This window comes from Bos indicus, chromosome 5 (genome assembly GCF_029378745.1).
Source record: "Bos indicus isolate NIAB-ARS_2022 breed Sahiwal x Tharparkar chromosome 5, NIAB-ARS_B.indTharparkar_mat_pri_1.0, whole genome shotgun sequence".
NCBI classification, from domain to species: domain Eukaryota; kingdom Metazoa; phylum Chordata; class Mammalia; order Artiodactyla; family Bovidae; genus Bos; species Bos indicus.
The window spans coordinates 25,006,985-25,030,824 of record NC_091764.1 but is presented as its reverse complement, the minus strand read 5'-3'; the positions used below and the strand labels follow the sequence as shown (position 1 = coordinate 25,030,824).

At 37.6% G+C, this 23,840-nt stretch overlaps 1 protein-coding gene across 4 annotated transcripts in view; it reads right to left on the bottom strand.

Moving 5' to 3' along the window:
• Positions 1 to 23,840, bottom strand: part of VEZT (vezatin, adherens junctions transmembrane protein) — a 79,609-nt gene that overhangs the window by 11,937 nt on the left and 43,832 nt on the right. For all 4 annotated transcript variants that reach the window (XM_019960368.2, XM_019960369.2, XM_070788969.1 and 1 more), the window contains exons 7-11: positions 22,015 to 22,162; positions 11,703 to 12,034; positions 9,211 to 9,404; positions 5,842 to 5,942; positions 955 to 1,162 (exon numbers count right to left, since the gene is read on the bottom strand). In XM_019960368.2, coding sequence (XP_019815927.2) covers positions 955 to 1,162; positions 5,842 to 5,942; positions 9,211 to 9,404; positions 11,703 to 12,034; positions 22,015 to 22,162 — 983 coding nt within the window. The remainder of the gene's footprint in view (positions 1 to 954; positions 1,163 to 5,841; positions 5,943 to 9,210; positions 9,405 to 11,702; positions 12,035 to 22,014; positions 22,163 to 23,840) is intronic.

The window sequence follows — 23,840 nt, the reverse complement described above, 5'->3', positions numbered from 1 at the left end:
TTGAATCCGGACCTCCTACATTGCAGGCAGATTCCTTACCATGAGAACCACCAGGGAAGCCCAGCCTTACAAGGACCTGGGCTATAAACGGGATCAATGGGAAGAAAGAAGGAGGACAAAATCAAGAAGTATACATCTGGACAAGGGAGGATGGGAGGGCCCCAGAGAAGAAAAGAGAATGATGAGGAACCTTCCAAATAATCTATACACTTCTAGTGAAAAAGAGAAAGGGAAGAGAAGGCAGTTGATTTTGATGCTCCTCATATACTAAAATAGAAGGGAAGTCTCACTCTACCTGCTTAGAAATCCAGAGGAATTAATTCTTGAATTAGGAAATGGCTAGTTTGATGATACTGTTGAATACTAAGCTTCCCCTCTCTTCCTCCCTGCCTTCTATGAAGTTCTAAAGAAAAGAAGGGTGGTTACATAAAGAAGTTCAAGGGTAATCTTAGGTATTACCAGTCATCCACTTTTGTACAAATCCAAATATGGAGACAGCGTGCACATATGCATCTCTGCCTTCCATCTTCTACAATATTCAAATCAACTATTATTAAGTAACCTAGTGATATAGCTAAGGTCCTAGGGTTTAATTCATTGGTTTCAACAGTGAACAGTTATTAATTTTGTGTTATATTAAAAATTATAATTGAGAACAGGGTTTAGAATCTTTAACCCACTGAAACAAATTTAGTAGAAAAATAGAGTAACTGATGAAAAAGTCTGACTTCATATTCCCAATCTGATTATACAGTAACTCTTTTACTGATTAAATTGGATTACATAATGACTCTTTTAATGATCAAACTGACTTTGTGTCTAAAAGACAAAGTACTATACTTACTGGTGGATCCCTAAAATGAACACCATAACAATTCTGTGCTAAGATTTACAGTTTAAGAAAAAAGAATCCCTTACATTGAAATAAACTTTTACCCTGAAGTCAGTGCTTACCATGATCACTAAACAGAAGTTGTTTCCACTTCTGCCTTTCTGCCTCCGATGCTTTAAATCCCAGCACAGATTTCAGTTCTTGGAGCACCCTCTTGGATTCTTCATGTTCACGCTTCTGTCTCTCTCTGTCTTCTTGAGACAAGTAATAAAAATCATCCTTTCTGAAATCAGTGTCCATATCAACATCATCTACATAAGCTTCTAACTCCTGAAAATGAATGAAAGAAAGAAGACAGCACTTCAAGCAGACAGGTTTCTAGTAGCATTCACTGATTTGAACCTATCGAACTCCAAGATTAAAAAAAATAAGGACTCCTGGCACAGGTCACTGAAGCACAAATTGGGCATACAAAGCAAACACAGATAAACTGAAATCTTAACGAAACTTACTTGATACTAAATAGAGTTGTGGATAAGAAAATTTAACAACTTCAGTCATTGTTTTTCTACTCTGATACCATTTGATAGATCTAGTCAAGATTCAAGCTATTAGCTATGTCAAAATCAATCAAAATTAGCAGGGCTGTTGGTTTACGGAGGTAGTCAGGTATGTTAGCTTTCTTTGATAGACATTTATATTTCTTTCTGACTCTTCAGGAAGTCTGAACACCATTGCTAGGATTAGGGAAAACCACATCTGATGGTTCTCCTTATCTCTAAGGTGAAGGGTAGGATCCTTATTACTCAGCTTCTGTTGCAGTTATGGTTAAGGAAAATTATTTGGGATCCTCTAATCACGGTGAATTTAACTCAGATGACCATTATATCTACTACTGTGGGCAGGAATTCCTTAGAAGAAATGGAGTAGCCATCATGGTCAACAAACGAGTCCGAAATGTAGCACTTGGATGCAATCTAAAAAAACGACAGAATGATCTCTGTTCGTTTCCAAGGCAAACCATTCAATATCACAGTAATCCAAGTCTATGCCCCAACCAGTAACGCTGAAGAAGCTGAAGTTGAATGGTTCTATGAAGACCTACAAGACCTTTTAGAACTAACACCCAAAAAAGATGTCCTTATCATTATAGGGGACTGGAATGCCAAAGTAGGAAGTCAAGAAACACCTTGAGTAACAGGCAAATTTGGCCTTGGAATACGGAATGAAGCAGGGCAAAGGCTAATAGAGTTTTGCCAAGAGAACGTACTGGTCATAGAAAACACCCTCTTCCAATAACACAAGAGAAGACTCTACTCATGGACATCACCAGATGGTCAATACAAATCAGATTGATTATATTCTTTGCAGCCAAAGATGGAGAAGCTCTATACAATCAGCAAAAACAAGACTGGGAGCAGACTGTGGCTCTGATCATGAACTCCTTATTGCCAAATTCAGACTTAAATTGAAGAAAGTAGGGAAAACCACAAGACCATTCAGGTATGACCTAAATCAAATCCCTTATGATTATACAGTGGAAGTGAGAAACAGATTTAAGGGACTAGATCTGATAGATAGAGTGCTTGACGAACTATGGATGGAGGTTCGTGGCATTGTACAGGAGACAGGGATCAAGACCATCCCCATGGAAAAGAAATGCAAAAAAGCAAAATGGTTGTCTGGGGAGGCCTAACAAATAGTTGCAAAAAGAAGAGAAGCAAAAAGCAAAGGAGAAAAGGAAAGATACAAGCATCTGAATGCAGAGTTCCAAAGAATAGCAAGGGGAGATAAGAAAGCCTTCCTTAGCGATCAATGCAAAGAAATAGAGGAAAACAACAGAATGGGAAAGACTAGAGATCTCTTCAAGAAAATTAGAGATTCCAAGGGAACATTTCATGCAAAGATGGGCTCAATAAAACACAGAAATGGGATGGACCTAACAGAAGCAGAAGATATTAAGAAGAGGTGGCAAGAATACACAGAAGAACTGTACAAAAAAGATCTTCATGACCAAGATAATCACGGTGTGATCACTTACCTAGAGCCAGACATCCTGGAATGTGAAATCAAGTGGGCCTTAGGAAGCATCACTATGAACAAAGCTAGTGGAGGTGATGGAATTCCAGTTGAGCTATTTCAAATCCTGGAAGATGATGCTGTGAAAGTGCTTCTATTTTTTAATTTTTTTATTTTTTATGCACTCAATATGCCAGCAAATTTGGAAAATTCAGCAGTGGCCACAGGACTGGAAAAGGTCAGTTTTCATTCCAATCATAAAGGCAATGCCAAAGAATGCTCAAACTACCACACAATTGCACTCATCTCATATGCTAGTAAAGTAATGCTCAAAATTCTCCAAGCCAGGCTTCAGCAATACGTGAACTGTGAACTTCCAGATGTTCAAGCTAGTTTTAGAAAAGGCAGAGGAACCAGAGATCAAATTGCCAACATATGCTGGAACATTGAAAAAGCAAGAGAGTTCCAGAAAAACATCTATTTCTGCTTTATTGACTATGCCAAAACCTTTGACTGTGTGGATCACAATAAACTGTGGAAAATTCTGAAAGAGATGGGAATACCAGACCATCTGACCTGCCCCTTGAGAAACCTATATCCAGGTCAGGAAGCAACAGTTAGAACTGGACATGGAACAACAGACTGGCTCCAAATAGGAAAAGCAGTATGTCAAGGCTGTATATTGTCACCCTGCTTATTTAACTTCTATGTAGAGTACATCATGAGAAACGCTGGGCTGGAAGAAGCACAAGCTGGAATCAAGATTGCCGGGAGAAATATCAGTAACCTCAGATATGCAAATGACATCACCCTTATGGCACAAAGTGAAGAGGAACTAAAAAGCCTCTTGATGAAAGTGAAAGAGGAGAGAGAACACATTGGAAAGTGAAAAAGCTCAACATTCAGAAAACGAAGATCATAGCATCCGGTCCTATCACTTCATGGGAAACAGATGGGGAAACAGTGGAAACAGTGTCAGACTTTATTTTTTGGGGCTCCAAAATCACTGCAGATGGTAACTGCAGCCATGAAATCGAAAGACACTTACTCCTTGGAAGGAAAGTTATGACCAACCTAGATAGCATATTCAAAAGCAGAGACATTACTTTGCCAACAAAGGTCTGTCTAGTCAAGGCTATGATTTTTCCTGTGGTCATGTATGGATGTGACAGTTGGACTGTGAAGAAAGCTGAGCGCTGAAGAATTGATGCTTTTGAACTGTGGTGTTGGAGAAGACTCTTGGACTGCAAGGAGATCCAACCAGTCCATTCTAAAGGAGATCAGCCCTGGGATTTCTTTGGAGGGAATGATGCTGAAGCTGAAACTCCAGTACTTTGGCCACGTCATGTGAAGAGTTGACTCATTGGAAAAGACCCGGACGCTTTTCTGGGATTGGGGGCCGGAGAAGGGGACGGCAGAGGATGAGATGGCTGGATGGCATCACTGACTCGATGGACGTGAGTCTGAGTGAACTCCGGGAGTTGGTGATGGACAGGGAGGCCTGGTGTGCTGCAATTCATGGGGTGGCAAAGAGTCGGACACGACTGAGCAACTGAACTGAAATCAGGTGTAACTGGGTCAGATCTGATTCAGAAGTTTGTGATAAAAGAACAGGAGTTCTAAGGAAACTATTCTGGCAAGGATGGTGGCAGACAAAATTTCTAGAGGTAGAGGTTCCGAATATAGTTTTCATTATTTACATGATGCAACAAGTGGCAATGCCTACACCCAGTGACTCAGCGGTGACGCCACCACTGGAACAGTGCTTTTGAGTGACTTTGGCTGTGTACCCCAGCCTGCTTTAAGCTCATCATCTGGCCCTCTGAAATATTCTGTCAGCTAGCTAACGGTTTTAAATAAATTTCTTTGTTAAACTAAGTAGGGTTGGTCTCCCTTTGCAATTAAGAATATTGAATAGACAAAATGACGAAGAAAAAGAAGTCTTCTTCTTCAGAAGAAAAGTCTTCTTCAGAATAAGCAATCTGTTGTCAATATCTAACTTAATCATCTAAAAAGTATTTTAAAAGTGAAGTTTAGCATACATCCTGCCAATCCACACTTTTGGGCTTCCCTGGGCTCAGATGGTAAAGAATATACCTGTAACGCAAGAGACCCAGGTTCAATCTCTGGGTCGGGAAGACCTCCTGGAGAAGAGAATTCCATGGACAGAAGACCCTGGCAGGCTACAGTCCATGGGGTCGCAAAGAGTCAGACACAACCAAGCATCTTTCACATAACTTACATAGATACATTCAAATGCACAAATCTTAAGTGTAAAGTATTTTTACAGATGTACACATACTGGGAACCACCACTCTGATCAAGATAAAAACATTTCTAGCATCCCAGAAGGTACCTTTACCAATGTACTAATTTTTAATGCATTTCATCACTTTCGAGTATTTAAGAAATGGACAATTAGATATAAACAGGAAAATCTTCTGATAGATTCAATGGATTAAAATTCAAGACACTAAGAACTAATGTTCTTAGTTATATGATATGATATAAATTAGTTAGATATGATATAAATTCAATACACTATGTTGTGATCTTTGAAGATTAGAAATATAAATTCAACAACTGTTCACAATTATTCAACAACTGTTCTGTGCTAAGTTGCTTCAGTTGTGTCAGACTCTTTGTGACCCTATGGACTGTAGCCTGCCAGGCTCCTCTGTCCATGGGATTTTCTAGGCAAGAATACTGGAGTGGGTTGCCATTTCCTTCTCAGGGGATCTTCCTGACCTAGGGATTGAACCTGTTGTCTCTTACATCTCCAGACTTTGTAGGCAGGTTCTTTACCACTAGCACCACCTGAGAAGCCCTCAAAATGGGGTGCCATGCCCTCCTTCAGGGGATCTTCCCAAATTGGGATCGAACCCTGGAAAATTCTAATTCAACAATTATCCATGTCAATTACAGAGAAAGGGAGGTAAGGTTTGTACAGTAAACTCTTTAGAGGGAAGAAAAGCCGTTTTCATCCTTACCTGCTCCTCAGGGATTGGATCTTTGTCTGCGATGTGTAGAGGAGGCTGCAGCACAGGTGCCACAGTACAGCGTGGGCTCTCACACGCCATTTCAGGGTGCCCTTAAAAAGGAACACGGAAATGAGCGAGTATCTACTAACGTTAATAAAGAGTACCATCTGTAGATTTATAATTTAAATAAACTCTTGGAGAAGAAAACCTGTTTTCTCTCTTCCTTTTTCACCTTACCATAGTACTTGGCACACAGGAGGTACTCTAAATACTTCAACAATCAACTTTACTCATGGCATAGAAACAGACTCAAGACAGACTATCGTCATTCTTCCCTACGAAAAAGAAACTTCAATTCTGCACTTTACTTATACCATTTTTATTCTCAGGAGAAATTAGGATTGGAAATGAGTTTCATAAGTAAAAGATTGAAAAGATCATCTCAGGTGAGCTTAACTTCAATTAATTATTAAAAGACAGTGTTTGACTTCCAATCTCGGGGTTATTTAGCTTCATATTCAGCTCTCTTTTATCATTATTTGTCTACTTTAAAGAAGTAGGGGTTAAGCCTCTAGATTTTAGCTTTCAGAGTTGGGGGAGACTCTTGGCTAGCATGGGCTGGTATGGTCAGAGCAATCTAGGCCAGCGGGGGAGAACTCTCAGTGGGTATCATCAGCAAAAATGTGACTTAGCCCACAGTGTCAGGTGACTAGTTTCATACAAAAGACTGAGTAAGTAAAGTAAATATACTGAAACTGATGACAGTCAAGCTTCTCATTATCACAAAAGGGAAGAACAAACACAGAGGAGGGGGAGGCCAGAATAAACTATGTGCTCCTGAAACTGCGCTGGAGGTACTGGTATGAAGGTGTGGTATATAACATATATGGACAGACAGATAGATCTACAAACAGAGACAGATGTGTGTGTGCATGCATATGAGTTGTATGTGTGCTCAGTTGTGTCCAGCTCTTTTGTGACCCGAGGGACTGTAGCCTGTACATGTATATGTGCAGATGTATTCCATAGTTCTGTACACGGATAAGTGGTAAGAGCAGTAATATCCCAGTGGCCATGAGCATCCCTAGCACTTCAGATCTTGGTTTCTAAAGGTCATTTTCTATTAAGAAGAATGAGGCTCTTTGGAGACAAGGCAGATGTTAGGGCTGGAGGCAAGGCAAGTATGAGACGAAGTCAACAAGTGCTCAAAGAATGATGGTGATAGGAACCACCCTGAATGGGCTCCCTCTGGTTGAACTATGGACAACCTGAGCAACAATATAAAATAAGAGTAACTAATTATGATCTAGTGAATAAAATAAGAACCCATACTAATATAAATGTGTAAGTAAGTAGAAAGGGGGATGCTTAACCTTAAAATAGTGTCAACTAGTAAGTGCAGGTGGAAACGGAATTAGAAAATTACCATCTGGCAACCACCACAGCAATATCCAGCTGAAGCAAGAACTATCAATGGATGCTAAAAGTAGTGGGTGAAAACATTTTAAGCTAATGTATTCACTTTTCGATACACAATTTTATGAATTTAGATAAATTACAGTCATGTAATCACCATTACCACTGATCATGATACAGAATAGTCTTATCACTTCAAAACATCTACTTAATGCTGCCTCTTTACGCCCTATTCCTCCCTCCATATCCAACTCCTAGTAATCACTGATACGTTTCTTCTTCCTGTTAAACTTTGTCATTTTGTGGCTGTCCTGTAAGTGGAATCACACAGTGTGCAGTGATGTGAGCCGAACTTCTGCTGATTAGCAGAGTGCATCTTCCACCTTACTGACAGAGCAGTAGTAGTTCATTTCTTTTTTATTTCTAAGTAGTAGTCCACTGTATGGATGGAAGTAACGATTTATGTATTCGTCAGCTGAAGGACCTTGGGTTGTTTCCTAATTCTGTTGGTATACTGTGGGTTTGCAGAAGAATGTCTGATTTTTAAAAATATGAACAGAAGTACTTAGGGGCAATGGGATTTCATGTCTGTTTCTTAACTAAATGGTTTAGAATAATATTACCAAAAGAATTTATAGACAATACACACACAAATGTGGTAGAGTGTAAAAAACTGGGAAATCTGGAATTAAGGGGTACTTAAAATTATTCTTGTGATATTCCTATAATTTTAAAATACTTAAAATAAAAAGATACAGCTAACTAAAGCACCTATTTCTTAAAAAATTTAAACCAACAATTTTATTTCAAGTTGTGTATCCAAGGCTACGATGGGCATTTTAGTGAGAAAAGTTTCTGAATACTTGTATCTTAGTTCATATCATTACCACCTATGAGCAAATCAAGAAATGGCTTATCACCTGCCCAATGATTTGAGACTGTTTTAACAATCATGTTTAAGTGACTAAGATTCAGTATCTTACAGTATGCTGAGGGAGGCAGGAATGGGATGCATCTTCTAACACCCAGTGGTCTCCTGAGTGTTTCTATTTATAAAAAATACACCCGAAAGCTCTAGTTAAATCATCTAAAAGAGTTTAATATGCATAAATATTTGCACATATTAAAAACTCTTGGCAAATCTAACTTTTGGAGAAAGAATTATTCACCATTTACATCTGAGGAAATGTACTGGTAGTATATCAGTAATTAGCTTGTTTACATTTCCTTTGAAAAATGCTAATACTTTTACTATCTAAGGACTTGCTTAGTTTGCTCAAGACAGTAAACAAAGCATTACAGACCCAGCTACAAACAAAGCGATGACTTACAGGGTGATAAAGCATTACTCACCTTTGGCAATAATACAATTTTTTATTTTATTTTTTAATTGAAGGATAATTGCTTTACAGAATTTTGTTGTTTTCTGTCAAACATCAATATGATCAGCATGGTGTACATATGTCCCCTCCCTCTTAACATCATAATAAAGGTCCAAGGGATAAACATACTATTGACTTATAGCACAAGTTTAAAGATTAATATGCCAAACACTTACAATTAAATTAGTGAAGTTAATGAAGTATTTTATCTTAAAAGTAAATTCAATTTCTGGTCTCTGACTATCAAAACTCATTATTACCCTAACTGGAAAAGAGTTTCTGGAATTTCTAATAATGGAATAATACTATTAAAATCTATTTTTTAATTAAAATTTTAAAAAAGGAAGTATATGATTCAGGGAAACTTCAAATGATATTCATTTTTTATTTACAAAAATAAGAGCCCATACTTTATATTCAGTGTCAATTTGCACATATAAGTTCATTTTTTTTTTTTAAGACAACTAAGAGATTTTATCAAATCAGTTTTATCATGCAGACAAGAAGTAAACCTCATAAAGTCCTACTGGGGAATAAGTATGTCTGGTAAGTGTATGTAAAAGTACTCTCTCACAGGTACCTTTTTTATCTGTATTTCTTCGTAGCAATTTGTCCACTTGAGAAATGGCCTCTTCCCAGCAATTGTTGCTTGCTTGAACATGGGGCTGAATTAACTTTAATTTCTGTTCTAGGATTTGATAAGCTTCTGACACTAGTTCTTGTGTTTCTTTAGTACAGACAAGCTTTTCAAGTTCATCCTCAAGAATTATTACCCTGAGTAATAAAGAAAAACAAAAACAGATTTCTAAACTATGAAACAAAATGTATAATTCACAAAGTTTATTTTAAAAAAAAGTTTGTAAGATGAAAAAAAGTTCTGAATGTGGAAGGTGGTGATGGTTGCACAACAATACATATGCAGTTAATGCCACTTACCTGTAGCTTAAAAATGGTTAAGTGCTAAATTTTACATTATATGCATTTACCAGTTTTAAAAAAAGTTTATAAAGAGTATTATATATTTCTTCAACCAATATTTCTTGCATATATACCAGGCATTTTTACAAACTAAAAAGATAAGTTAAACCTACTTCCTACTTATAAGAAACTTAAACCACACCAGAGAAGTCATACATATATAATATAAAAAAAATTAAAACTAACATTTTATTTCCAATTTAAAGATGAGAAATTAGTTCTAGAGAGTTGAAGAAACTTGCCCAGGTCATACAGCTGGTAAATTGTAAAGCTGGGTTATATCCAGGCACAAAATGACAGAGAGAAAGAAGGGATTAAAAGAATTCAGAAGAGGAGCAAGTTACTATGCTAAGGAAGAGGTACTTCTGAGGTAGCACTGAAAGATGGATAAAACCTGAGCATTTACAGAAGATGAAGGTCATTCTAGATGGTAGTGGGAAATAGCATTTATACAGTTTGGCTGGACTGAGGTAAAGGAGTGAGAAATAAAGAGAGAGCAGACAGCAGTCAGTTTATGCCAAGCCCTTTCTGCAGAGTGTTTTATACAGACTTCAGTCTAAGCTGCTACACTCACTCCAAATCCAGGGAAATTTTTCAGATAAGTAAGAAACCAAATATAAGGCTCAGAAACATTCCTCTGGCAGCAGGCACTCTACAGACCAGGAGAACACTTAACAGAGTTAATGTTCTCCTGCAGGCAAGTGAGAGTGGGAACGGCAAGTGGGACAAGCAAGTGGGAGGAATGAAACACAGAATGATTTTTTTAACACTTTTCAAAGCTGTGTGTGGCAGTGCTAAAGAGCAAATCAGATATGATGCTCTGTGACTGGACTGCTCTCTAGTGAAGTATTTTGAAGGGTGATTACAGTAGCATACATAAAATCTTTCATTTTTTAACAGGAAACATACCTCCCATGTATTTTCCATAATCCCTGGCCAAGGTACACAGCCCTTCTTTGTCATTTTCATGTCCGTCTAGTGTAGTACTCTTTCTTCCCAAACCATCTTCCTCATGCTAATGCATTTTATTAAACCCTGTACATTTCTGATTCCACTGCCAAACATTAATTCTTGATAGACCCTGGTTTGCCTAACACAACCTTTCCATCCACTGAAATCTTGTTTTCCTCTCATGATGATCCACCTTTTGCCACCCACTCAAATGGACAGCCTTATCTCCCACATTCCCAGTGGGAAATAGCTTTCTTAGAACAGCAGCAACAGACCAATGGAACATCACTGCCTCATAGTGTCTTAATTGTTCCCTATGGCTCAACCTTTACATGAGTATTATATACCTATCTCAGACCTTGAATTGATGGTTAAAAACTTATCTTTTTAAAAAGTCTTTCTGACCTTAATTTCCTATCTGTGTACATCACATCCTTCTTCACTCTGGTAAATGAGCCTTTTGATTTTACTGAGATTTCAAGTCCTTCTGATGCATTTTCTTATCTTTGAAAATCAACTGCTGCCCTCCCCCTTCCACATCTTGCTTGGTATCCAGCGTCAAATACATCACCTACAATCTTCTCAACTCATTAAATCCCTCTGACCTTCCCCTGATTACAACACAACATGAACCAACTCATTCATTTGATGCAGTCCTATACTATGAGTATCTGTTATAGAAAAATTTCACTGAAATGACTGGACACTGCATTTTACTAAGGTGGAATACTAACAATACCATGCGAAGTAGAAGATCAACAAATATAAACCATGGATCCTACATTTTACTATCCAATTGGGGCCAAAAAACTTGTTCTATGCTATAGAAAAATGTCCAAACCTCTTATTCAGAAAAATAGCAATATAATACTCTTCAACTACATATAATAATACTTCTCGGCTTTTGTCCTATCTTTCTAGGTTTTCTGTTGAAATAAAAAAAGTAAAAACTATAAATGAATTCCCCCAACTACAGTACTAACAAACCAGTTTGTTACATTTGTAGGTTGAAACCACCCTTTAGGCTGCATGTCTCGACTTTGTTGCTTCTTTTCAGCTAGGACACAAGCCAACAACCACAATGGCAGGAGAATGAAGCCTGCTAATCACGGGGATGTTTCCTTACGTGGCTTCTAAACTTACTCATTCAGTAATGCTTTCAGATGCAGCTGCAAGCTGCGTACTGCTGTGTGAACATTACTCAGTTCTCTTGACTTCTGCTGAGTTCTGGAGAAACGCTGGGGTACCGACTGGTGCTGAGTTTCAAAGTACCGGTAGAACTCATAGCTGCGCTTAAGCTCTTCCAAACAGGCAGAATGAACATGAGGTAGACCTTGAGTCACATCAGATAAGATACGATGAGGCAAAAGTGCTGGAGTAAGTAAGGGCCCAGGAGGTGAATTTGTTGTAGAAAGTAACAGGGCTAGCCGCCTAAAGAACTCTGAACTCTGTGCCACCCAGAGCTGAAACAGAACCTAAAAAGAAAAAAAGAACAAGATCAATAAAAAAATACTGGCCAATATTCAAAACAAACTACAAATTTATTTATCTTAATTTCTGGATTAAACTTTTCACTTTATCCTAAGTAATGAATATAGCTGAGCTTGAACTAACTCTAAGAGTAGTGAAGAATGCATGCCTGCATGCTAAGTTGCTTTAGTCATGTCCAACTCCTTGAGATTCTATGGACCATAGCTCACCAGGCTTCTCTGTCCAGGGGATTCTCCAGGCAAGAATACTGGAGTGGTTTGCCATGCCCTTCTTCAAGGGATCTTCCAGACCAAGGGATCAAACCCACAACTCCTTCAGCTCCTGCACTAGAAGCGATTTTTTACCACTAGCGAGACCTGGGAAGCCCATGTTACATCAAATGTAGTTATAGCACATACAAACTTCTGATCCTATAGCAGCTTATACCAGTTTAGCAGACAGTGACTGCAGCCATGAAATTAAAAGACGCTTACTCCTTGGAAGGAAAGTTATGACCAACCTAGACAGAATATTGAAAAGCAGAGACATTACTTTGTCAACAAAGGTCCGTCTAGTCAAAGCTATTGTTTTTCCAGTGGTCATGTATGGATGTGAGAGTTGGACTGTGAAGAAAGCTGAGCACCGAAGAATTGACGCTTTTGAACTGTGGTATTGGAGAAGACTCTTGAGAGTCCCTCGGACTGCAAGGAGATCCAACCAGTCCATCCTAAAGGGAATCAGTCCTGAATATTCATCGGAAGGACTGATGTTGAAGCTGAAACTCCAATACTTTGGCAACCTGATGCAAAGAGCTAATTCATTTGAAAAGACCCTGATTTTGGGAAAGATTGAGGGCAGGAGGAGAAGGGGATGACAGAGGATGAGATGGTTGGATGGCATCACTGACTCAATGGACATAGATTTGGGTAAACTCTGGGAGTTGATGATGGACAGGGAGGCCTGGCATGCTGCGGTTCATGGGGTCGCAAAGAGTCACACACGACTGAGTGACTGAACGAACGGACTGACTGTCCTAAAAGAGAAATGCTGATGGAATAAGACACACCTAATTAGAAATGAATGTTCTTTGATGAATTATTTTTGTTAAACTGTATACAAAGGAGAAATGGAGAGAGCAGGAATGATGGGTCTGTGTAAGTCCAAAGAAATAAGTCACCGATGGATCCAGAGTTTGGGGTTCAAAATTATACCAATATTTTGGCCTAGGAAATAGCTAAGAAATAACATAAAAATCAGTTCCAGAGTGATCATACTCAGGAATGTCTGGCATGAGAAACTACAACAACCATTCTTAAAAGACACAGCTTGATCCCGGCAGCAAAGGATTCCTAGAAATCGTCCTGTTCAAGAGGACAATATCAAACACACAAATACAATCTAGTATGAAAAGGAGTTAGCAGATAACAGAGAGGATTCAACCACTTTGGATAATTTAGATTCTAGTTTTTTATAAATATGAAAATGGACATTATTTAAACTGGTATATTAAATGAATTTTAAAATTATGTAAATAATGCATTAAGATAATTTAATGTAAACCTATTTTACTATTAACATTGTTTTTAAATAAGCAAGGCCAAAATTTCAAATCACTAAAGATACACCAAGAATTCTTAAATATAAATACAAGCTATTGCAGAAATCTTACTTAACCATTAAATTTCTTCACTAAAATAATTTTCCTGGGTATTCTCTGGTGGTCCTGTGGCTGTCTTTGTGCTTTTACTGCTGTGGCCCAGGCTCAATCCCTGGTTGGGAAACTAAGATTCCACAAGTTGTGCAGTGTGGCCCCCCCCAAATTTTTCTTTATCCCTTTATTTGTTCATTCAACAAGTGTTTTTTGAGCATCAATGATGTGCCAAGCAGTATTATAGGTGCTAATAATACAGCAGAGAACAAAGGTGAAAAATATCCCTGCCCTGATGGAGCTTATGTTCAAGTAGTTGGGCAATAGATATTAACAAGTAAAAGATAAGTTTCTTGGCTGACAGTGTATGGGGAGAATATAGCAGAGAAGGGGAACAGCAAATGTGTGATTGTGTGTGTATATGTGAGAGGAAGAGGAAGGAGAGAATAGCAGAGGAATACAATAAGCAAGAGGGAGAGTGTGTAATTGGATTTTTAAGAGAAACAGGGAGCTACTGAAGGTTTCTAAGCATTAGAGTAATATAATTCGAGTTAAGCTTTAACAAGATCATTCTGGCTGCTGTGTTGATAGATAATAGGGAGGTGAGCAGAAGACAGGTTACTGCAGTAATGCAGGTGGGCGTTAACAAGGTACCTTGCACATAATGGTGAGTGGTAAGAGGTAGTTCAGTTCAGTTGCACAGTTGTGTCCGACTCTTTGGAACCCCATGGACTGAAGGCTTCCTTGTCCATCACCAACTCCTGGAGATTACTCAAACTCATGTCCAAGAGTTGATGATGCCATCCAACCATCTCATCCTCTGTCATCTCCTTCTCCTCCCGCCTTCAATCTTTCCCAGCATCAGGGTCTTTTCAAATGAGTGAGTTCTTCACATCAAGTGGTCAAAGTATTGGAGTTTCAGCTTCAGCATCAGTCCTTCCAATGAGTATTCAGGACTGATTTCCTTTAGGATGGACTGGTTGGGTCTCCTTGCTGTCCAAGGGACTCTTAATAGTCTTTTCCAATGCCACAGTCCAAAAGCATCAACTGTTCAGTGCTCAGCTTTCTTTATAGTACAACTCTCACATCCATACATGACTACTGGAAAAACCTGAGCTTTGACTAGACAGACCTTTGTTGATAAAGTAATGTCTCTGCTTTTTAACATGCTGCCTAGGTTTGTCATAACTTTTCTTCCAAGGAGCAAGCGTCTTTTAATTTCATGGCTGAAGCCACCATCTGCAGTGACTTTGGAGCCCTCCCAAAAACAAAGCCTGTCACTGTTTCCACTGTTTCCCCATCTATTTGCCATGAAGTGATGGGACCAGATGCCATGATCTTCGTTTTCTGAATGCGGAGTTTTAAGCCAACTTTTTCACTCTCCTCTTACAGGCTCTTTAGTTTTTCTTTGCTTTCTGCCACAAGGGTGGTGTCATCTGCATATCTGTGGTTATTGATATTTCTCCTGGCAATCTTGATTCCAGCTTGTGCTTCCTCCAGCCCAGTGTTTCTCATGATGTACTCTGCATATAAGTTAAATATGCAGGGCAGTAATATACACCCTTGATGTACCCCTTTCCTGATTTGGAACCAGTCTGTTGTTCCATGTTCAGTTCTAACTTTTGCTTCCTGACCTGCATACAGGTTTCTCAAGAGGCAGATCAGATGGTCTGGTATTCCCATCTCTTTAAGAATTTTCCAGTTTATTGTGATCCACACAGTCAAAGGCTTTGGCATAGTCAATAAAGCAGAAGTAGATGTTTTTCTGGAACTCTCTTGCTTTTTTGATGATCCACTGGATGTTGGCAATTTGATCTCTGGTTCCTCTGCCTTTTCTAAAACCAGCTTGACATTCTGGAAGTTCACAGTTCAACTTCACGGTTAATGTACTGTTGAAGTCTGGCCTGGAGAATTTTGAGCATTACTTTACTAGCATGTGAGATGAGTGCAATTGTGCAATAGTTTGAGCATTCTTTGGCATTGCCTTTCTTTGGGACTGGAATGAAAACTGACCTTTTCCAGTCCTGTGGCCATTGCTGAGTTCTCCAATTTTCTGGTATATTGACTGTAGCATTTTTACAGCATCATCTTTTAGGATTTGAAATAGCTCAACTGGAATTCCATCACCTCCACTAGCTTTGTTTGTAGTGATGCTTCACTTGACTTCTCATTCCAGGATGTCTGGCTCTAGGTGAGTGATCATACCATCGTGATTATCTGGGTCATGAAGATCTTTTTTGTACAGTTCTTCTGTGTATTCTTGCCACCTCTTCTTAGTATCTTCTATTTCTGTTAGGTCAATACAATGTCTGTCCTTTATTGAGTCTATCTTTGCATGAAATATCCCCTTGGTATCTCTAATTTTCTTGAAGAGATCTCTAGTCTTTCCCATTCTATTGTTTTCCTCTATTTCCTTGCATTGATCACTGAGGAAGGCTTTCTTATCTCTCCTTGCTATTCTTTGGAACTCTGAATTCAAATGGATATATCTTTCCTTTTCTCCTTTGCCTTTCACTTCTCTTTTTTTCACAGCTATTTGTATTTGTATTATTTCACAGCTGTTTGAGGAGGCCTTACAAATAGGCCTTACAAATTTGCCGTTTTGCATTTCTTGAGTATGGTCTTGATCCCTACCTCCTGTACAGTGTCATAAACCTCCGTCCACAGTTCTTCAGGCACTCTATCAGATGTAATCCCTTGAATCTACTTGTCATTTCCACTGTATAATCGTGAGGGCTTGATTTAGGTCATACCTGAATGGAGTGGTTTTCCCAACTTTCTTCAATTTAAGCCTGAATTTGGCAATAAGAAGTTCATGATCTGAGCCACAGTCAGCTTCTGGTCTTGTTTTTGTGGACGCTATAGAGCTTCTCCATCATTGGTTGCAAAGAATATAATCAATCTGATTTCAGTACTGACCATCTGGTGATGTCCATGTGTAGAGTCTTCTCTTGTTTTGTTGGAAGAGGGTATTTGCTGTGACCAGTGCGTTCTCCTGGCAAAACTTTATTAGCCTTTGCCCTACTTTATTCTTACTCCAAGGCCAAATATGCCTGTTACTCCAGGTATTTATTGACTTCCTACTTTTGCCTTCCAGTCCCCTATAATGAAAAGGACATCTTTTTTGGGTTTTAGTTCTAGAAGATTTTGTAGGTCTTCATAGAACCGTTCTACTTCAGTAAGAGGTAAGCAGAGGGCACACTCTGGATACATACAGAATGGACAGAATCTCTTGACAGATGGTTTATGAGTAAAAGTGTTAACAAGGATGATTCTAGAGTTTCAGATTCTAGTTGTTTCACACAACTAAAAAATCAAGTTGGCATAGCTTATTGCTCTAAAAAAAAAAAAAAAAAAGACTATTATCTAATCATTGCTATGTTATCCAATGAAACCGAAACTCAGAAATACACATTTTTTTCTTGTTTGTTCTTTGAGTAAGGGAAGCCCCACTGGATGAGGGGATAACCATAGTTTACGGGCAATTAGGAAATGCTGTTTTAAAGCATTTTCAGGGAGTCCCCTGCGGTCAATCGGTTAGGAGTTGGCATTTTCACTGCTGTGGCCCTGGTTCAGTCCCTGGTCAGTGAACTAAGATCTTGCAAACCAGGCAGCAAGACCAAAAAAAAAAGCATTTTCAAAACTAGATCTGCTTTTTAAAGCAGGAAAGATACTCTTTATAATAATTTTACAAAAAACTAATTAAAATTTTGAACTAAGGAAAAAAGAGGGGTAAGGACTCTGTACTAGATATTTCACATGTCTCTCCTTAGGATACAGTTAGGAAGTTTCTTTCCTTTCCAAAGATGCAGCATTTGCTATTGCTAAGCTCTCCTGAACACCAGACTATCTTACTTGCCTCTTGAGAAATCTATATGCAGATCAAAAATCAACAGAATCAGACATGAAACAATGGCCTGGTTCCAAATTGGGAAAGGAGTACATCAAGGCTTGTATACTGTCACCCTGCTTATTTAACTTTTATGCAGAGTACATCATGGGACATGCCAGACTGGATGAAGCACAAGCTTGAATCAAGATTGCTGGGAGAAAGATCAATAATCTCAGATATGCAGATGACACCACATTTATGGCAGAAAGTGAAGAGGAACTCAAGAGCCTTTTGATGAAAATGAAAGACAAGAGTGAAAAAGTTGGCTTAAAACTCAACATTCAAAAACTAAGATCATGGCATCTGGTCCAATCACATCATGGCAAACAGATGGGAAAACAATGGAAATAAGTTTATTTTTTGGGGACAAACTTTATTTTCGTGGGCTCCAAAATCACTGTAGATGGTGACTGCAGCCTTGAAATTAAGACACTTGCTTTTATGGAAGCAAGCGCCTTGGAAGAAAAGCTGTGAGAAACCGAGACACCCTATTAAAAAGCAGAGACATTACTTTGCTGATAAAGGTCCACATAGTCAAAGCTATGGTTTTTCCAGTAGTCATGCATGGAGAGTTGGACCATAAAGAAGACTGAGTGCCGAAGATTTGATGCTTTTGAACTGTGGAGAAAACTCTTGAGATTCCCTTGGACTGCAATGAGATCAAACCAGTCAATAACCAAGGAAATTAGTCCTGAATATTCATTGGAAGGACTGATGCTAAAGCTAAAGCTCCAATATTTTGGCCACCTGATGTGAAGAACTGACTCATTAGAAAAGACCCTGATGCTGGGAAAGATTTAAGGCGAGAGAAGAAGGGGACAAAAGAGGATGAAATGGTTGGATGGCATCACCAACTGGATGGATATGAATTTGAGCAAACTCCAGGAGTTGGTAATTGACAGGGAAGCCTGGCATGCTACAGTCCATGGGGTCGCAGAGAATTGGACACAATTAAGTGACTGAATTGAAACTCTCCTGAGAGAAGATATGCAATTGAAAAAACAAAACAAAACATTTTCTTTAAAAGACATAATGAAGATTACAAAGGAAAACAAAAGGACCTGATTTGTAAACCATCTTTCACTACATTTTTTTTTAAAAGCTTTAATTAGTGTTGCTCTTTTGAGAAATAATTTTCTTTTAGAATTTAGCTTATAAAATTCACTTTGAAATTCTTTATCTGGATATAATGACAACTGAACAAGGTGGCCCTACACAGATTTTGAACATTACAGGAATTTTTAGCAGTTTATAAAGTAAATCTCAAGACAGGCCACTTTTGGAGTCTGATGTTCCTGGTAACAATGGAACACAATTACCAAGTTTAGTTATATATTAGTTATATGTCAAAATAAAACGGAATTAAAACACTAAAGTTTCATTTATAAAATAATATGGGTGTGCAAAGAGGATCCAGCTACATCCTTCATCATAGTATGTGGAGGAGATAAGTGAATGCGTCCCACATTTTAGAATAGGTCATGTCAGATGGAATTAAAAAAATCAGCTAACATTTATTAATCACTTACTCAGTCCCAGGCACTGGACTGGTGAATATTTAATCCTTTAGTGATAAGCATTATCTCATTTTTATGAACACAGAAACGACGACTTGTTCAAGACCATATCAATAGTCAGGTGGCAAGAGTGAAACCTAGCAGTCTGACTCTAAGAGACTCACTTTTTCTCTTTGCTGCCTGTATTTGGACAAAATATAATCCAGGATTTAACAAGCTTTTCAAAAAGCACAGAAAAATAGGGAAATAACTAAGACATCTTGATGAGTAAAGAAAAAATTATTTAAAACAGAAAGAAATATGACCATAATTCTCTCTCCAAATCCTTCTTAAAGAGTAACAGCGATTACCATTTTGGGTTAACCAAGCTTTGTTGTAGGTATTTTCTATGTTTTCTCATTTAATCTAAAACCATGTAGGGCAGGTATGGTAATCTCTTTTTATAGCTTAGTGAATTCGAAGAATAACTCATTCAGGTCAAACAACTAGTCAGTGTCAGGGCTCAAATGTAAACCCACACCTGCTTAATTCCAAAGTCCCTGCTTTTTCATCATTAAGAATCTCCCAAACTGTCTTTTGAAAATGACTATTTCCATTCACAGAATAAAGCATGGTCATGGTATTGAATTTAGAAGTAAATGGAATTACCTATAGTGCAACCACCCTAAGAACAGCTAATTGTATATTAGTATTTTCTCATGGTCTTTTTTAAAAACAGAGTTGTGGTCATACTAAATATATATTTACTTATTCTGATTGTTGCACTGGTTTCTCCAAATTTTTACAAAATCTTTATAAGCAAGTTGTAGCTATTATTCAATGGTCCCTATTGGATTTAACATAATTCATGCAACTATTCCTCTACTGCTGCACATTTAGGCAGTGTTCCATTTTTAACTATTATGCTGCTGCTGCTGCTGCTAAGTCACTTCAGTCGTGTCTGACTCTGTGCGACCCCATAGACAGCAGCCCACCAGACTCCGCTGTTTCTGGGATTCTCCAGGCAAGAACACTGGAGTGGGTTGCCATTTCCTTCTCCAATGCAGGAAAGTGAAAGTGAAGTTGCTCAGTCGTGTCCGACTCTTAGCGACCTCATGGACTCCAGCCTACCAGGCTCCTCCGTCCATGGGATTTTCCAGGCAAGAATACTGGAGTGGGGTGCCATTGCCTTCTCCGTTTTAACTATTATGAACAGAGCTAATAAGCAACTTGGTACATAAAGCTTTAAGATACTTGAAATAATTTCCTTAAGAAAGATTTGCATAAGTGGAATTACTGATTCTATCATTTTTAAGGCACTGTAAATGTCAAAGTGCATTCTGAAACAAATTTTAAGGAACTAAGGTAAACCAAAAAGAAAATTATTGTAGTGGCCTTGATAAGAATGATGGCAGCTATGACTAGAATGGTGGGAAATGACATGAAAAAAAGGGAAAGACTTTAAAATGTAGTTTAAAGGTGGCACAAAAATCTACTGATAGCTTATATGTGAGGGGTAAAAAGAGGGATAAGGATGACAGTAAACAGGTATCTAGCTTAATAAGTTATATGGTGACATTTATTAAGATGGGTTAGAATGACATTAAAAATTAGTTAAGGTGAATTTCAAGTAACTGGAAAGAAAAACAGGAGAACTAGAACTTTTATGAGGATCTGAAAATTTCAAAGATGTGAAAGTTCATACAGTCTCAAAACAAAATGGATGTTGAAAAATATGCTGTTAATTACACTTGTACTGATTTCCACAGTATCAAGTGAAGTTTAAAGACTAGGAATAAAGAAATATCGAAGTGGAGCTTACTAAATACTGAAAATGAACTTTGAGACATTTGGATTGACTTTCAAAAAATATTTCTGGAATCTTAAAATACATACAGTTTTGTAACATTCTTTAACTTATGTTTTTTCATGTTTTTTTTTCCTACTACTAACTCCAAAACAGTTCAGTAAATGAATGCACCATAAATCATTACCAATCTCATATCACTGAGCTTTTCCTTTCTTTCCAATATCTGCTGCTGTAATAATATTATGAACATACTTTGAATATATCTTCGATTACTTTCTGAGATGAATCTATAAGCTAAAGTCGATGCAGTAAAGGGTACATTTGTAAAGACTGGTATTCACTGCTAAAGTGATGCAGTTGACATTTTTACTACTGGTGTGAGTTCTCTCAAAGTCTTCACTGACGATGACTATTATCAACTTTCAGAATCCTTGGCAAAATATTTACTTATTTTTCTTTGTTACTTTCATTAGTAATAAGATTGAAATTTTTTATCATATTTATTGGCCATTTCTATTTCTTCTTTTATGAACTGGCAACTCATGCACCTGATCTATCTTCAATAGGTTTTACATATCTTATTTTTCTTTATATAGAAAGAATTCAAGCCCATTGCTTATAAATCATTGCATTTCCCCTCCCCCCTCCGAGCTTATTCACATTTAAAGGATACAGCATTTAAAGTTTAGAAGTTTATGTAGTCAAATATATCCTTTTAAGAGACTTTTAACATATGAAAAAATTCTTGTTCTAAACAAGGATTTGGAAGATTTTCCAAGGGGTAGATCTTGTAAGTTCTTTACCCATGTTTGTTGAAACAAATGGCTAGTAAATAAAATCACACGTTGGGTTCCTTTTAAACTCATTTATCTTCAAATTCTAATTTAATTCAAGAAATACATATATTAAGAATTTTAAGTATTTTAACATCAGACTATAAGGATTTCCTCATCCAATCTTTATGATACTCTCCATTTTTAAAGGCAGCTTCAAAAAACACCAGTAAGGCTATTATGGTAATGGTATCCAGCAAACAACAAAAGTCGGGGGACAGGTGTACCACGTACATTCAGAAAGCACGAACACAACCCAAATGCATCTATCTTTTCTTTAGCCCTTCACGTCCATGAATGGATTACCTTCAATGCAGGCAGGCTGAAGCCATCTGTAAGGTTATGTGCTTCCTCTTCTGAAATCTGCTCTTCACTAAGTCCAAGGCCCAGCTCCTTAAAAGGCACCACACAGATGTAGTTGGTTACATTGTCACTCTCGGAGTTCAGGGGGTAGGTTAAATTAGGTTAAGGCAATCAACAAAGCCTTTTCATTAAAGTACAAAGGGTACAGTTTTTCAGTGGCTAAATCGTGTCCGACTCTTTGCAACCCCATGAATTGCAGGATGCCAGGCTTCCCTGTTCTTCACTATCTCCCCGAGTTAGCTCAAACTCATGTTCATTGATTCAGTGATGCTATCCAACCATCTCATCCTCTGTCGCCCCCTCTTCCTCTTGCCCTCAATTTTTCCCACCATCAGGGTCTTTTCTAATTAGTCGGCTATTAGATTTTAAGATTAGTTTCTTTTTAAAAAGTGATGTAATTCTCCTCAAAGTTCAGGAAAAAGATAAGTAAAGGTATCTGACCTTGGAGATTTACATCAGTTTAAAAAGAAATTAATCTTAAAATCTAATAGATTAATATACCTCAAATCTTATAGGAAATGTGAGAATATCTTTATAACTAGATAGTTAAAAGTTCAACTCTTCACAAGTGCAAAAGTACTAATTTAGTTATTTTTGATATGTGCCTTTTGAAACTGTATCATGTACTCGACTGCATGGCTCAGGCCCTTACCACCCTATAGTAAATACTTCTCTTTATCTCCCCGTTTGCATACTGCAGGACATCATTACCTGACAACGATGACCTGAAAACATTCAACTACTGATATAACACTAAGCCTGCTACATCCAGGTTGTCTGACACAGGCTGCTGCTCCTTCTGTCTCCCTCTTCCTCATGGCAGCTGCCAACTTTACTATGTGATTTCCTCCTCTTCAATTGTTTTTTGTAAAGAATTATATCCATATAATTCTTTATATTAATATTTGAACTATTCATGCATTTATAGCATATTCCTATTTGGTCATATTATAATAATCTTTTGATACAGTACTAAGCCAAATTTATAAATATTCTATTTAAATATTTTATATCTCCATTGGCAAGACTGGTCTGTAGTTTTTATTCTGTGTATTACATCATGTTTTAGAAGTGAGATTATAGTATCTGCATAAATAAAATGATGTAGAGTAGCTTTCTATCTAACCTTTTCTATGGTCTAAAATAGGTTTTTGTTAAATTATAAAACCATCTGGACTAGGGACTTAAACATTTTTTTCATTCACTTAGTTTTTGAATAAGTAAGGTATTTATGGATTAACATTTTACAAGGTAGTGTAAAAACTGCTTGCTACCTTTATCTCTTAGCCACCTAGTTCCTCTACCCAAAAGCAAAGGCAATCACTGCTACCAGTATCTGTGTATACTTTAAGATATTTTATTATTGTGGACATACATATAAGGAAATCTAAACATAAATATGTATGTGGGTATACATATGAATATATACACACACTTCTTTATCCCCTCATACACACATATTACACTCCCTTCTATGCACAAATGGAAGGGTAGCATAAATACCGCTGTGTGCACTTTGTTTATTTAACAACATTCCACAATAGTATACCAAGAACTATTTTTTATAGCTGTGTATTTTCCCACTGTTTATATATATAACCAAGTGTGTTCTTTTTTAATGGAGTTCTTTTTATGAATTGTCTAATCTCCAGTTTTTCAATTCTTCCTAGGTCAGTTTTTGAGTTTGTATTTTGATATGAAATGATCCATTTCCCCTACGGTTTCAAAGCTGTGGCCAGAAAGTTACATGTGTGCTCAGTCGCTATTCC